The following is a 14,735-nucleotide window of genomic DNA, read 5'->3' as shown; positions in this document are numbered from 1 at the left end:
AGGTCTACATGATGTCTATGTGAGATCTAGAGGAGGTCCACATGAAATCTAGAGGAGGTCTACATGAGATCTAGACGAGGTCTACGTGAGGTCTACATAGTATCTAGAGGAGGTCTACATGAGATCTAGAGAAGGTCTACATGCGATCTAGAGGAGGTCTACGTGAGGTCTAGAGAAGGTCTACATAATATCTAGAGGAGGTCTACAGGAGGTCGTCTGGTCAGGGTTTTTAAAAATGGCCGCCGTTGGACAATAAAAGTTTGTGGTTTATTTTCCTCCAGACCAGAGAGAATCTCTTAAATCTCAGCGTCTATTCATTTTTAACTGAATCGTCGTTTTCCAGCTTTTCCTTCAGTTTATCTGCAAACGTTTGTTTTTTTTTTCAAAATATTTAAAATAAATAACCGTTTGTTTATTGTGTTTATGTCAAAGTGAAGGGCTGAAGGTTTATGATGAGCGATCTGATATATAATATAAACATCTGATATATAATATAAACATCTGATATATAATATAAACATCTGATAAAAAGTAATTTGAGCCTCGGGAATGATAGACGACTTAACGCAGCTGGATGATGAGATTCTGGAAACTCCAGCGTTTTAAGTCAGAAGCAGTTTCCGCTCCCTGCAGCGGTTTGCAGCAGCAGCAGCAGTTTAATTACAGACACACACGTTCTTAATGTTTATTTTTGACACTCGCTGTAAAATTAGAGCAATTTAACGACCCTGCAGCTTGTGGAGTTTTTCTCTGTTTGCAGAATATTTAGAGGTTTTGATTCCTTCTGAAGTCCGACGGCAGCGACTCACTTCAGCTTCAAACCAGCGTCGGGACGGGAAACGTGTGGAACCGGAGCGACATGCGGAGGGTGTTCACCGAACCGGCCGATCAGAGGGTATTGATCTGATTGGCGGGCAGAAGTAGCCCGGCCAGCAGACTGAAGGCCCCTGCATACTCTCTTTTTAAACCCATAAGAACAAGAAGAAAATTCGGCAGTGACGTCAGCCAGCTGCTGAAAAAAAAGCTTTTTCTGCAGGACTGTTCATACTCCGATAAGAAGCTGCCAAAGTCGGAGGCCACGCCCCCTCGCAGCAGCCACACGTCTGTGATGCGGCGTTTAAACTTTTCAGCTACACCGTTTATTTCTCGCCTCCAGTGCTTTCAGAAATACATTTCTCTGAACTGATTCAGTAATAAAAGAGTTTTTGTCCGAGCGCCATGTTGGTCCGGTTTTAACTACAGGAGCTGACAGCTGTTCGTGATGCGTTCAGGTGCATCACGTAAAAGCCTCCACTCCGACATTTTAACGAGCTGCGGCGCTCGTACAGTAGCGATGTTACAAGCTAAATATGACTGACAGTCATGAGCGAACTGGAACTGGAACGCATGCGCAGCAGACGGCAGTGCAGAAGTTTCGGCAGTGCGGCTCCCACATAGTTCGGCCAGGGCGGTTGGCACAGCCGAAACAAATTTCTTCGGCATCTAGGGAGCTGGGAGAAGGAAATGACGTCATTTTGTTCTGCAGGACCCCGCATTGCCGAACTTTCGTCTTGTTCTTATTGAGTCTGAAGAGGCCTTGAGTTTGAGGCTCAGGTGTTTGGAGAGTTTGAGCCACAATCCGAGAAGAAAGTAACTGGATTCACTTTTCGTTCATTTTTCTGCCACAACAACAACAAATAAAAACATTTAGGAGAGAAAAATAAATTGTAATGATCCATTTTGAAACTTGAGAAGAGTTCAAATTTGAAAAAATGACCAATAAATACAGAAGTAAGTTATTTCAAAGTGATCGTCTCCATGATTGACTGTCTTTATTGGTTTTTACAGTTTAAATCAATATACTGGGATTGTACCTGAGGTGGAAACGTTACGAAGAAGGAGAATCTTCTTCTTCTTTGTGGAATAACTTTTCATTTAGTTACTTTACTGAAGTAAAAGTAAACAATGGCAGATTATCAAACATGTTAATATATAAATTCTGTGTTTGTCTTAAAAGTGACGCACAATAAAAACACGATATTTTAATGTTTGCCGATGTTTTAGGAAATAAAAGGACTCAGAGTCACATAAGTGGAGGCGTCAAACATCAGGACAGTAACCAGAGTCTCCAGTCCTCCAAACCACCAAGCACATAGTAAAACATTTCAAAGTATCTTTAAAAAGAAAGTAACGAGTGTATTTCACACCGTCGGAGTGTTTGTCAGCAAGGTTAAAGTACAGCGGCGCCTCAGCTGACTGGATTTATTCTTTTCTTGTGTTGGTTTTCTGCAGGTGGAGGGATCTTCTTCTGAGCAGGTGGAGGGATCTTCTTCTGAGCAGGTGGAGGGATCTTCTTCTGAGCAGGTGGAGGGATCCTCTTCTGAGCAGGTGGAGGGATCTTCTTCTGAGCAGGTGGAGGGATCCTCTTCTGAGCAGGTGTAGTGATCCTCTTCTGAGCAGGTGTAGTGATCCTCTTCTGAGCAGGTGGAGGGATCCTCTTCTGAGCAGGTGGAGGGATCTTCTGAGCAGGTGGAGGGATCTTCTGAGCAGGTGGAGGGATCCTCTTCTGAGCAGGTGGAGGGATCTTCTGAGCAGGTGGAGGGATCCTCTTCTGAGCAGGTGGAGGGATCTTCTGAAGGCTCTTCCTCTCCGTGTGGACCTTGTTGTCTCGGAGGCCGTTGGAGGATTTCACGGCGTTGAATTTCTTTGTTTTTGCTTCTTCAGCAGTGACCGGTTTTCTCACAGTCGTTTTCTTGGTCTGTCCTGTAGATTTCTGCTTGCTCAGCAGTTTTTTTCTCTGCCACGGCTTCAGACGCATCTTCTGCTTGGCCTCCTGCTCAGATGTTTTCCATCGGGGCTTCGGCGTGGTGGTGCTGGTCCGGTTGGCCATGGTGGTGCTGGTCCGGTTGTTCATGGTGGTGCTGGTCCGGTTGGCCATGGTGGTGCTGGTTGGGTTGTTCATGGTGCTGGTCCGGTTGGCCATGGTGCCAGTCTGGTTGGCCAAGGTGGTGCTGGTCCAGTTGGCCATGGCGGTGCTGGTCCGGTTGGCTATGGTAGTGCTGGTCCGGTTGGCCAAGGTGGTGCTGGTCCGGTTGGCCATGGCGGTGCTGGTCCGGTTGGCTATGGTAGTGCTGGTCCGGTTGGCCATGGTGGTGCTGGTCCGGTTGGCTATGGTAGTGCTGGTCTGGTTGTTCATGGTGCCAGTCCGGTTGGCCATGGTGGTGCTGGTCCTGTTGGCCATAGTGGTGCTGGTCTGTCCGGCCGCGGTTGCTTTGTCCTGCGGTCCGCCGGTGAGTTTGAATGTTCTGGGCGGTGGCCTGGTGGGTTTCTCAGTCGTCTCCATCACAGTCGCTGAAACGACACAAAGTCAGTAAAGTTCCATTTCTAACCACGTTTCACAGCCACGCTTCTATAAACGAGTCGCTCTGGAAACTCTGAATGTTTGAAATACTTGCTGCTTTCTATTCTGAACCTGTTTGAAGTAAAATGGGAAACAACTTTTTATAGTTTTATGTCGAACACCAGTGTGATTATACAATCTGGCAGCATGTCAACATGAAATGTAGAGAAAGAGGTTTGTTGAGGACAAAGGAGGCTGACGGGTGGAGGACATGTGCCGGCCGGGACACTGAAAGAACCTGCAACCTGAAACAGCAGAACGATACCACATACTTTTATATGTTGATATATTTCCCATAGCTTGACAGCTTCAATTGATTTCTCCTCTATATAATCTCGTTATGCTTCTGTTTGAAGTGCAATGTGAGGAGTCGACAGGGTCCGACCAGCTCACAGAGAAACTAACGCGTTAGAACAGGGGTTCTCCACTCCGGGCCTGGAGGACCGGTGCATCTTTTAGGGTTCTCCCAGGTGCAACACACCTGAATCCAAGAAGGCCTCGTTACTTTTTTACAAGCTAGACGATGACATCAGCATCAGATCGAGGTGTGCTGAAGCTGGGAGAGCTAGAACGAGCGGGACACCGGCGCTCCAGGACCGGAGAGGAGAACCTCTGCTTTAGACGGCTGAAACGTAAAAATGTTCAATCGTGGAGGCGAAGCAGAGACTTACTCTCTCGGGGCACAAACGGAAACGTTTTCCCTCGGACATCGACCGGCAGCGGCTTCTGCTTACACTTCCCAGGAGGAGCTCTCCTACACGCACACGCACACGCACACGCACACGCACACGCACACGCACACGCACACGCACACGCACACGCACACGATGTCAGCTGCCATACAACGTGCTCACATCCATCCATTATCGGCAGTTGAGAGATCAGTGTGTTGCTGGTTTGGTCTGGATGTTGATGCTGAGGAGGATGATGCTCTATAATCTGATGTTTTAGGAGGACGATGCTCTATAATCTGATGTTAGTAGGAGGACGATGTTAGAGGAGGACGATGCTCTATAATCTGATGTTAGAGGAGGACGATGTTAGAAGAGGACGATGCTCTATAATCTGATGTTAGAGGAGGGCGATGCTCTATAATCTGATGTTAGAGGAGGACGATGCTCTATAATCTGATGTTAGAGGAGGACGATGTTAGAAGAGGACGATGCTCTATAATCTGATGTTAGAGGAGGACGATGCTCTATAATCTGATGTTAGAAGAGGACGATGTTGGAGGAGGACTATGCTCTATAATCTGATGTTAGAGGAGGACGATGTTAGAGGAGGACTATGCTCTATAATCTGATGTTAGAGGAGGACGTTGCTCTATAATCTGATGTTAGTAGGAGGACGATGTTAGAGGAGGACTATGCTCTATAATCTGATGTTAGAGGAGGACGATGTTGGAGGAGGACTATGCTCTATAATCTGATGTTAGAGGAGGACGATGTTAGAGGAGGACTATGCTCTATAATCTGATGTTAGAGGAGGACGATGTTAGAGGAGGACGTTGCTCTATAATCTGATGTTAGAAGAGGATGATGTTAGAGGAGGACGATGCTCTATAATCTGATGTTAGAGGAGGACGATGTTAGAGGAGGACGATGCTCTATAATCTGATGTTAGAGGAGGACTATGCTCTATAATCTGATGTTAGAGGAGGACGATGTTAGAGGAGGACGATGCTCTATAATCTGATGTTAGAGGAGGACGATGCTCTATAATCAGATGTTTTAGGAGGATATAATCTGGAAGACGAGCACCTGGAAGGATCCATGAACTTGAAGACGGTTCCATAAGGAGACGTGCTGCTCGGGTACGACGTTGCCAGGAGGTAAACTTCTCCTGCAGAACGACGGCAGACGTCAGCCGCTTCAGTTCGGAGTTAAAAGACGAGAAAAGCAGAAACTCACCTGCTTCGTCTTCGGCGAAGGAGATGATGAACCTGTGGTGATGGTTGATGAGTCCCGGGAACGAACAAGTCTTTGTGTCGCCCATGCACACACTCCTCTCCCTCCAGGTCCCGGTGGGCCGGTCTTCTTCCAGCGCCATGATGCGGCTGCAGGTCACAGGAATCAACCAATCACACGAGGTTTAACTGGACTAACCAGCGATGAGCCACAAGTCTCACTGAGTCATTTTAATCGTGGGAGGAGGGGCTCTGGTTTGAACCTGGAACGCACCATGTGCTGTATTTCACTGAACAGTGCTGTGTGATTGATTGATTGATTGATTGATTGATTGATTGATTGATTGATTGATTGATTGATTGATTGATTGATTGATTGATTGGTGGAAGTGGAGGTGATGCTCTTCAATAAACATACTAATTTCTCATTACTTTACTAGTTCCTGCTAATAAAAGACAAGTCGATCTCTGATGTTCTGTTAAATCTGGAATCAAAGTGACTGAACTGAAGCAGCAACATCAGCAGATCATCCTAATCCAGGGAAACTGACGTTTCTTCGCGGATGTTTTCGAGCTACGGTGGGTACAAGCTAATGCCCATGCTAATGCTACCCGTGGAGCAACGAGGAACCGGCCCTGCTTTACTCCAACATGTGCCAACTGAACTCTGAACTTGCGTAATGAGACCAAACCGGTTTAAACCTGGTGGATCTGTTCAGAGCTGTTTCTTATGGCTCAGTCGAGTCCATCTGCAGCTGAGGATCCTGGTATTAAAGACATCTGTCCATTGGAAACGTGTTTTCATAAATCTGACGCCAGAATGACGAGCTGGAAACAGCTTGGGTTTTTCTCTTTGGTTGATTCAGGCGACGGTGAAGCCAAAGGTAGAAATCCTGCATCTTCGTGTTCAGACATTAAAGCCAATCAGTTATGGATTTACAACATCTTGTATGTGTGTAGTTCGAAAACACAGTGTTGGTTTCTAAACTTTCTCTGGTTCTGGTTCTGGTTCTGGTTCTGGCTCTGGTTCTGGTTCTAGTGAGTTGAGCTGGTTAAATTCTGCTGACAACATTCAAATGTGCGACTGGTGTCTCCAGTCATGTTCGTTTATTTCGGGTTCCTCAGTAAATCTAAAACACAGCAGCTAAATAAACACGTTGAGAAAACAAGGCGCTCGTTTCTTTCTCTCCTAAAAAAGCTGGCAGAAAATAGAGGTTTCTTTTTTCTGTCGTGGCCAACAGAAGCACGATCTTACCCACTCATAAAGTCTCCAAAAATGTACAGGCCGTTGAGATTGGGTGATTCACATCCTCTGTACACAAATCCCCCCGTCACAGACTTCCCAACATGATGGCCGTACGCGAATATCGGGAGGATGTCATCTGTTGAGGCAGAGAGGCGCAGAGTCTCCCGTGTTAAAATTAGATGTGAAGCAATAAGCAGGCGGTGAAAGTTTCTGAAAGACAGAAAACGTCTCTTTATCGTGGTCAGCAGGGAAGTTAGACATGAGGAGAGGCGACTCACTCAGGGACGGGTTCTGGCAGAGTTTCATGTCATAACACTCGAAGCCCTCCTTGGCTCGCCAGCCGTAGTTTCCCCCTCTCTCGATGATGTCGATCTCCTCGTAGCGGTTCTGGCCGACGTCCCCGCAGAATATCCGGCCGCGGCCATAGCGGCTCAGCGGGTCGCCGCGATCCACCGAGCAGCGCCACATGTTCCGGACCCCGTAGGCAAACACCTCGGGCCGGGCGTCGCGCTCGCCCACAAACGGATTATCAGCAGGGATCCAGTAGGCCGTCCCGTCGGAGTCGCCGCCATCGACGTCAATGCGAAGCACCTTCCCCAACAGAGCACTCCTTCACAGCAAAACACATTCAACAGAGCGAGGAGAGCCTCAGGACTCCTTCAGACAGAGCGAGGAGAGCGTCAGGACTCCTTCAAACAGAGCGAGGAGAGCGTCAGCCTCAGGACTCCTTCAAACAGAGCGAGGAGAGCCTCAGGACTCCTTCAAACAGAGCGAGGAGAGCGTCAGGACTCCTTCAAACAGAGCGAGGAGAGCGTCAGGACTCCTTCAAACAGAGCGAGGAGAGCCTCAGGACTCCTTCAAACAGAGCGAGGAGAGCGTCAGGACTCCTTCAAACAGAGTGAGGAGAGCGTCAGCCTCAGGACTCCTTCAAACAGAGCGAGGAGAGCGTCAGGACTCCTTCAAACATAGCGAGGAGAGCGTCAGCCTCAGGACTCCTTCAAACAGAGCGAGGAGAGCGTCAGGACTCCTTCAAACAGAGCGAAGAGAGCGTCAGGACTCCTTCAAACAGAGCGAGGAGAGCGTCAGGACTCCTTCAAACAGAGCGAGGAGAGCGTCAGGACTCCTTCAAACAGAGCGAGGAGAGCGTCAGCCTCAGGACTCCTTCAAACAGAGCGAGGAGAGCGTCAGGACTCCTTCAAACAGAGCGAGGAGAGCCTCAGGACTCCTTCAAACAGAGCGAGGAGAGCGTCAGGACTCCTTCAAACAGAGTGAGGAGAGCGTCAGCCTCAGGACTCCTTCAAACAGAGCGAGGAGAGCGTCAGGACTCCTTCAAACATAGCGAGGAGAGCGTCAGCCTCAGGACTCCTTCAAACAGAGCGAGGAGAGCGTCAGGACTCCTTCAAACAGAGCGAAGAGAGCGTCAGGACTCCTTCAAACAGAGCGAGGAGAGCGTCAGCCTCAGGACTCCTTCAAACAGAGCGAGGAGAGCGTCAGGACTCCTTCAAACAGAGTGAAGAGAGCGTCAGGACTCCTTCAAACAGAGCGAGGAGAGCGTCAGGACTCCTTCAAACAGAGTGAGGAGAGCGTCAGGACTCCTTCAAACAGAGCAAGGAGAGCGTCAGGACTCCTTCAAACAGAGTGAGGAGAGCGTCAGGACTCCTTCAAACAGAGCGAGGAGAGCGTCAGGACTCCTTCAAACAGAGTGAGGAGAGCGTCAGGACTCCTTCAAACAGAGCGAGGAGAGCGTCAGCCTCAGGACTCCTTCAAACAGAGCGAGGAGAGCGTCAGGACTCCTTCAAACAGAGCGAGGAGAGCGTCAGGACTCCTTCAGACAGAGCGAGGAGAGCGTCAGGACTCCTTCAAACAGAGCGAGGAGAGCGTCAGGACTCCTTCAGACAGAGCGAGGAGAGCGTCAGGACTCCTTCAAACAGAGTGAGGAGAGCGTCAGCCTCAGGACTCCTTCAAACAGAGCGAGGAGAGCGTCAGGACTCCTTCAAACATAGCGAGGAGAGCGTCAGCCTCAGGACTCCTTCAAACAGAGCGAGGAGAGCGTCAGGACTCCTTCAAACAGAGCGAAGAGAGCGTCAGGACTCCTTCAAACAGAGCGAGGAGAGCGTCAGGACTCCTTCAAACAGAGCGAGGAGAGCGTCAGGACTCCTTCAAACAGAGCGAGGAGAGCGTCAGCCTCAGGACTCCTTCAAACAGAGCGAGGAGAGCGTCAGGACTCCTTCAAACAGAGCGAGGAGAGCCTCAGGACTCCTTCAAACAGAGCGAGGAGAGCGTCAGGACTCCTTCAAACAGAGTGAGGAGAGCGTCAGCCTCAGGACTCCTTCAAACAGAGCGAGGAGAGCGTCAGGACTCCTTCAAACATAGCGAGGAGAGCGTCAGCCTCAGGACTCCTTCAAACAGAGCGAGGAGAGCGTCAGGACTCCTTCAAACAGAGCGAAGAGAGCGTCAGGACTCCTTCAAACAGAGCGAGGAGAGCGTCAGCCTCAGGACTCCTTCAAACAGAGCGAGGAGAGCGTCAGGACTCCTTCAAACAGAGTGAAGAGAGCGTCAGGACTCCTTCAAACAGAGCGAGGAGAGCGTCAGGACTCCTTCAAACAGAGTGAGGAGAGCGTCAGGACTCCTTCAAACAGAGCAAGGAGAGCGTCAGGACTCCTTCAAACAGAGTGAGGAGAGCGTCAGGACTCCTTCAAACAGAGCGAGGAGAGCGTCAGGACTCCTTCAAACAGAGTGAGGAGAGCGTCAGGACTCCTTCAAACAGAGCGAGGAGAGCGTCAGCCTCAGGACTCCTTCAAACAGAGCGAGGAGAGCGTCAGGACTCCTTCAAACAGAGCGAGGAGAGCGTCAGGACTCCTTCAGACAGAGCGAGGAGAGCGTCAGGACTCCTTCAAACAGAGCGAGGAGAGCGTCAGGACTCCTTCAGACAGAGCGAGGAGAGCGTCAGGACTCCTTCAAACAGAGCGAGGAGAGCGTCAGGACTCCTTCAGACAGAGCGAGGAGAGCGTCAGGACTCCTTCAAACAGAGCGAGGAGAGCGTCAGGACTCCTGACACATGATGGACGGACGTGTCCTTTAAAACGATCTGAGGAATGACCCCCGTCTCCTCCACTGCTTCGTCCAGCCTGACGGCGGGCAGGAAGGAGTCTGGACACCATGGGGCCAAAGCAGAAGAACGACTGGGTCACAGTGACGGGAGGTCGGCTGTGGTTCAATTCCCCATTTCACCCTGACTACATGTGGAAGTGCCCTTGGGCAAGACATCAGGCTCCACAACGATGGTCCAGCTCATGGCTTGGGAACCATCGCCACTGGTGGACAGGACCAAACATAATCCTGACACTGACTCTGCCGGAGCGTCTGATGTATTTAGAAGTAAAGTTAATTTACTGACCACCAGATGAAACTCTAGAACTGTTAGAAACACATTTCTGGGATGTGAGAACAATCCAGAGGAACTCAAACTGCTCAGAAAGCTGCCGACGTCCTGGAGGAAATACACGTTTAAATAATTCCTAAATCACATTTCACCTGCTGGGAGACGACAGAGCAAACGACCAGCTGATCGTCCTCCAGCCGGATTATTTCTTAATCTGTCACGTCTCAAACAAATGGACTTTTTATAACTTCAATTTGACCACTTTGGCTTTCAGCCCTTCACACAGTACATCCGTGTATTCACGCAGTACATCCGTGTATTCACGCAGTACATCCGTGTATTCACGCAGTCCTTCACACAGTCAGTCCAAGGAAACTGGAGTGGGGGGGGTTGAACCAGCAACCTCTGGACTGGAAGCCACAGTCATACTGAAAAACATGTTAAAATGTTTTTTAAAGTCTTTCAATGACGACTGATCGTTTCAGAGACAAACACTCCAACTGCCTGTTGCAGTATGAGAATATTTCTGAGGGTGACTTTAGTATTTATTAATAATGGATATAAATGTGGTTTAACTAATACCTACGTTATCAAATAGATCCAATGTAAATCTGAACCGGAATGATCAGAAGGAGGTAGAACTTCTCTGAAAGTGGTTTTATGACCATTTGAAACTGTAATTCAAAATAAAATAGAGGAATTGGTGGAAAACGTGTGAACGCTCTGAAGCAGTGGGGAAGTGGAGCGCTCCGCCTCCTCACAGAGAAAAAGCCCGGGTTGGATTTATCAGGTAGAAACGCCGGAGCGCCTCAGAGGAACAGAACCAGCTGTGCTGCTCCAGTGGAGAGAGTCTGACCTCGTCTCTGAGGTCCGGGAGAACCAACCGGGGATGAAAACAGGAAGCCTCACTTGTTTTGGGCGTTGCCGTGCTCCCCGAACGGGTCTCCAGCTTTCCCTCCGTCCCCCGTGAAGATGTAGAGAAACCCGTCCAGGCCGAAGAGCAGCTGGCCTCCGTTGTGATTCGCCGCCGGCTCCTCGATCTCCAGAATGACCCTGAAGAGGAGAAGAAAGCAGCTCGGTACAAACATGAGAGTCTGATGTTTCAGACAAACGACACTCGTCTCTGAATCGATCCGGCCGCGGTAAGAAAACCTCTTTAACCCAGGTCTGGACGGAAGACTGAACACAGGAAGACTGAACACAGGAAGTCTGAACACAGGAAGACTGAACACGGGAAGACTGAACACGGGAAGACTGAACACGGGAAGACTGAACACGGGAAGTCTGAACACAGGAAGACTGAACACAGGAAGTCTGAACACAGGAAGACTGAACACAGGAAGTCTGAACACGGGAAGACTGAACACGGGAAGACTGAACACGGGAAGTCTGAACACGGGAAGACTGAACACGGGAAGACTGAACACGGGAAGTCTGAACACGGGAAGACTGAACACGGGAAGACTGAACACGGGAAGACTGAACACAGGAAGTCTGAACACAGGAAGACTGAACACGGGAAGTCTGAACACGGGAAGACTGAACACGGGAAGACTGAACACGGGAAGTCTGAACACAGGAAGACTGAACACAGGAAGTCTGAACACGAGAAGACTGAACACCGGAAGTCTGAACACGCGAAGACTGAACACGGGAAGACTGAACACGGGAAGTCTGAACACGGGAAGACTGAACACGGGAAGACTGAACACGGGAAGTCTGAACACGGGAAGACTGAACACGGGAAGACTGAACACGGGAAGACTGAACACAGGAAGTCTGAACACGGGAAGACTGAACACGGGAAGACTGAACACGGGAAGACTGAACACAGGAAGTCTGAACACGGGAAGACTGAACACGGGAAGTCTGAACACAGGAAGTCTGAACACGGGAAGACTGAACACGGGAAGACTGAACACAGGAAGTCTGAACACGGGAAGACTGAACACGGGAAGTCTGAACACGGGAAGACTGAACACAGGAAGTCTGAACACGGGAAGACTGAACACGGGAAGACTGAACACGGGAAGACTGAACACAGGAAGTCTGAACACGGGAAGACTGAACACAGGAAGTCTGAACACAGGAAGTCTGATTACAAAAGAGAAACAAGGGACATATTGAAGCGTTAAACGGGTCCTCGCACACCCAGAGTGTCATGGAAACGTGTGCAGACAATCTGACATGAACGTGTCAAGATGGAATGTTTCTGATTGGCTGCCCCCCCACTCCCCCCCCCGAGGGTCTGTCACACCCCACACATTAAAGTTAAGAGGGACACACCCAGCCTGGAGCAGCCTGGAGCAGCCTGGAGCAGCAGGTCTGAAGATGCTCTGTGCTTCACTTTGACAAACCCCAAACGTGTGGAATCGTTTTATTGTCTTGATAAAGTTGGTCGAATCTGAAGCTGTAATTTAGCAAACCGTTACAGTGATGGAATATTTCCAGGTATTATTTTATGGACTTATTCTACATTTGGACTTTTTAATTGTTTCTCACTATTCAGGATGACGTCGATGTTTTATTGCAGCAGAAAGTTTTCCCCGAGCGCTGACATGTACTTGCAGGCTGTGGAGCTCCGTGCCTTTGGGTGAGTGACGATACAGACCCGTACGTCTGTCAACATGCAGGTAGTGCAGAGCCGGACCCTCAGGAGAACCTGCGAGCTGTAAACAGAGCGGAGGAGGCCGGCGTACCTCTCTGAGGACGGGTCGGCCATGTTCATGTCGGACGCAGACGCCTTCATCTCGCTGATTCTGATTTTCTCCACCTGCCCGTTGGACCGGATGGAGTAGTAGATGAAGAAGCGGCCGTTGTGGCGGTACTTGGGGTGGAAGGCCATGCCCAGGAAGCCCCTCTCGTCCCCCAGCCAGGGCGTGGTCAGCACCTGGCCGCTCAGGTCCAGGAAGGGCCGCTCCAGCCGGCTGCCGTCTGGCAGGTACACCCAGACGAAGCCCACCTGCTCGGCGATGAACATCCGGTGAGTGCCGTCGCCGCTGTGCAGCATCAGCACCGGGTTCCTCAGGCTATTGGCCACCTCCGTCAGGCACAGCTGCAGACACCCCCGGGGGTCCTCCGCCACCCGGCCCAGGTTGCTGTTGAGGTCCAGGCTCTTGAGGACGTTGGGGTAGCAGTAGTCCTGGTCCGGCAGGTCCACCATGGTGCAGAAGGTGGTCACGTCTCGCGCAGAGGTTTGCTGCAGCGCCTGGTTCTCCGTCAGGTACTTCAGCACGTGGCGGCATTGATGATGAAACTGAGAGCAGAAACCGAAGCACATCCCAGGAAGCTCTCTGACCGGCGTGTAGGGGTCTTCAGCATCGTACAGGTGGGCAGCGTACGGAGAGCACTCCTGGGACAGGAGGGAGATGCTCTATAATCTGGTGTTAGAAGGACGACGCCCTATAATCTGGATGTTAGAGGAGGAAGATGCTCTATATTCTGTTGTTAGAGGAGAAAGATTCTCTATAATCAGGTGTTAGGAGGAAGATGCTCTATAATCTGGATGTTAGGAGGAAGAGTCTCTATAATCTGGTGTTAGGTGGAAGATGCTCTATAATCTGGATGTTAGGAGGAAGAGTCTCTATAATCTGGTGTTAGGTGGAAGATGCTCTATAATCTGGATGTTAGGAGGAAGAGTCTCTATAATCTGGTGTTAGGTGGAAGATGCTCTATAATCTGGATGTTAGGAGGAATATGCTCTATAATCTAGTGTTAGAGGAAGAAGATGCTCTATAATCTGGAAGATTCTCTATAATCTGGTGTTAGGAGGAAGATTCTCTATAATCTGGTGTTAGAGGGGGAAGATGCTCTATAATCTGGATGTTAGGAGGAAGATTTTCTATAATATGGTGTTAGAGATGGAAGATTCTCTATAATCTGGATGTTAGGGGATGAAATGCTCTATAATCTGATGTTAGGAGGGAGATGCTCTATAATCTGGATGTTTGTGGTTCTGGATGTTCAAGTTACCTGAAGTTTAATTTTTTCAAATTATCATTACTAATTAGAGCTGAATGAATTCTTTACTAAACTGATCTTATTGATTAAGATCGTGATTGAAGTGTTTTATGGATTATAGGTTTCATCAGAAGTCACAAAGTAACTTTACATTTCACATTGTCTTGGATAATTCACTACTAAACTCAGTTAAAAAGTTAATCTGGTTTGTAGCGTCATCAAACACATGACTTAATGTTTAATATTCAATTTATAGCCTTAAATCCATCTCCCTTGTAAACAATAAACGCACATAATCCTTGAAATGAATCAGAAATGAGAAATGAGCCTTCACCTGGCACATGATTTCCTTCAGCCTGTCGGCACAGAGGTCATGACCTTCTGCCTCCAGCTGGTCGATGATGTCCCAGTATCTCTCCGCCACCATGTTGTCCGTCTTCTGGTCGCAGCAGCCGAACTGCTCGTACTGCGTGCAGAACTCCAGGTGCCACTGAGGCTTGAACGGCGGCTGAAAGTCCAGGCACTGAGGATGAGCTGCTGCGGGCTGCAGCGGGACGAGCAGCATCACTGCACCGAGCAGGAGAAGCTCCGGCACCGGGAGGCTCGGACCTGCAGCCGCGCGGAACGCCGCGCGGAACGCGCCCGGATGGAGCGCAGCATCCCGCCGACTGGTCATTTCTGCCTTCTGCTCCCGAAAGCCTTCAGCTGTCGGCTCTTCTTTGTGTCCGCTGCGAGCGGGAGCATGGGCGCGCCCGCGTGCGTAAAAGTCTTTGGTTGAACGCGCGTCCTCGCTGCTTCTCCGTGGCAGCAGGTGAAAAGTCACTTCACACTAATGAGTACTAATTCAAGGAAAAACGGTACT

At 49.6% G+C, this 14,735-nt stretch overlaps 1 protein-coding gene across 1 annotated transcript; it reads right to left on the bottom strand.

Annotated features, from left to right (window-relative positions):
- Positions 1-1,772: 1,772 nt before the first annotated feature.
- Positions 1,773-14,735, bottom strand: hhipl2 (HHIP-like 2). Its single transcript, XM_080480449.1, has 9 exons — positions 14,208-14,735; positions 12,613-13,265; positions 10,823-10,966; positions 6,810-7,141; positions 6,541-6,667; positions 5,290-5,435; positions 5,140-5,221; positions 4,051-4,133; positions 1,773-3,330 (listed from the first exon to the last, which is right to left on the bottom strand). The coding sequence occupies exons 1-9, from the start codon at positions 14,547-14,549 to the stop codon at positions 2,228-2,230; spliced, it is 3,012 nt and encodes a 1,003-aa protein (XP_080336575.1). The 5' UTR covers positions 14,550-14,735; the 3' UTR covers positions 1,773-2,227.

Source organism: Lipophrys pholis, assembly GCF_963383615.2.
Source record: "Lipophrys pholis genome assembly, chromosome: 14".
Lineage (NCBI taxonomy): Eukaryota > Metazoa > Chordata > Actinopteri > Blenniiformes > Blenniidae > Lipophrys > Lipophrys pholis.
The sequence above is the reverse complement of the archived record's forward strand: the minus strand, read 5'-3'. Positions and strand labels throughout refer to the sequence as shown.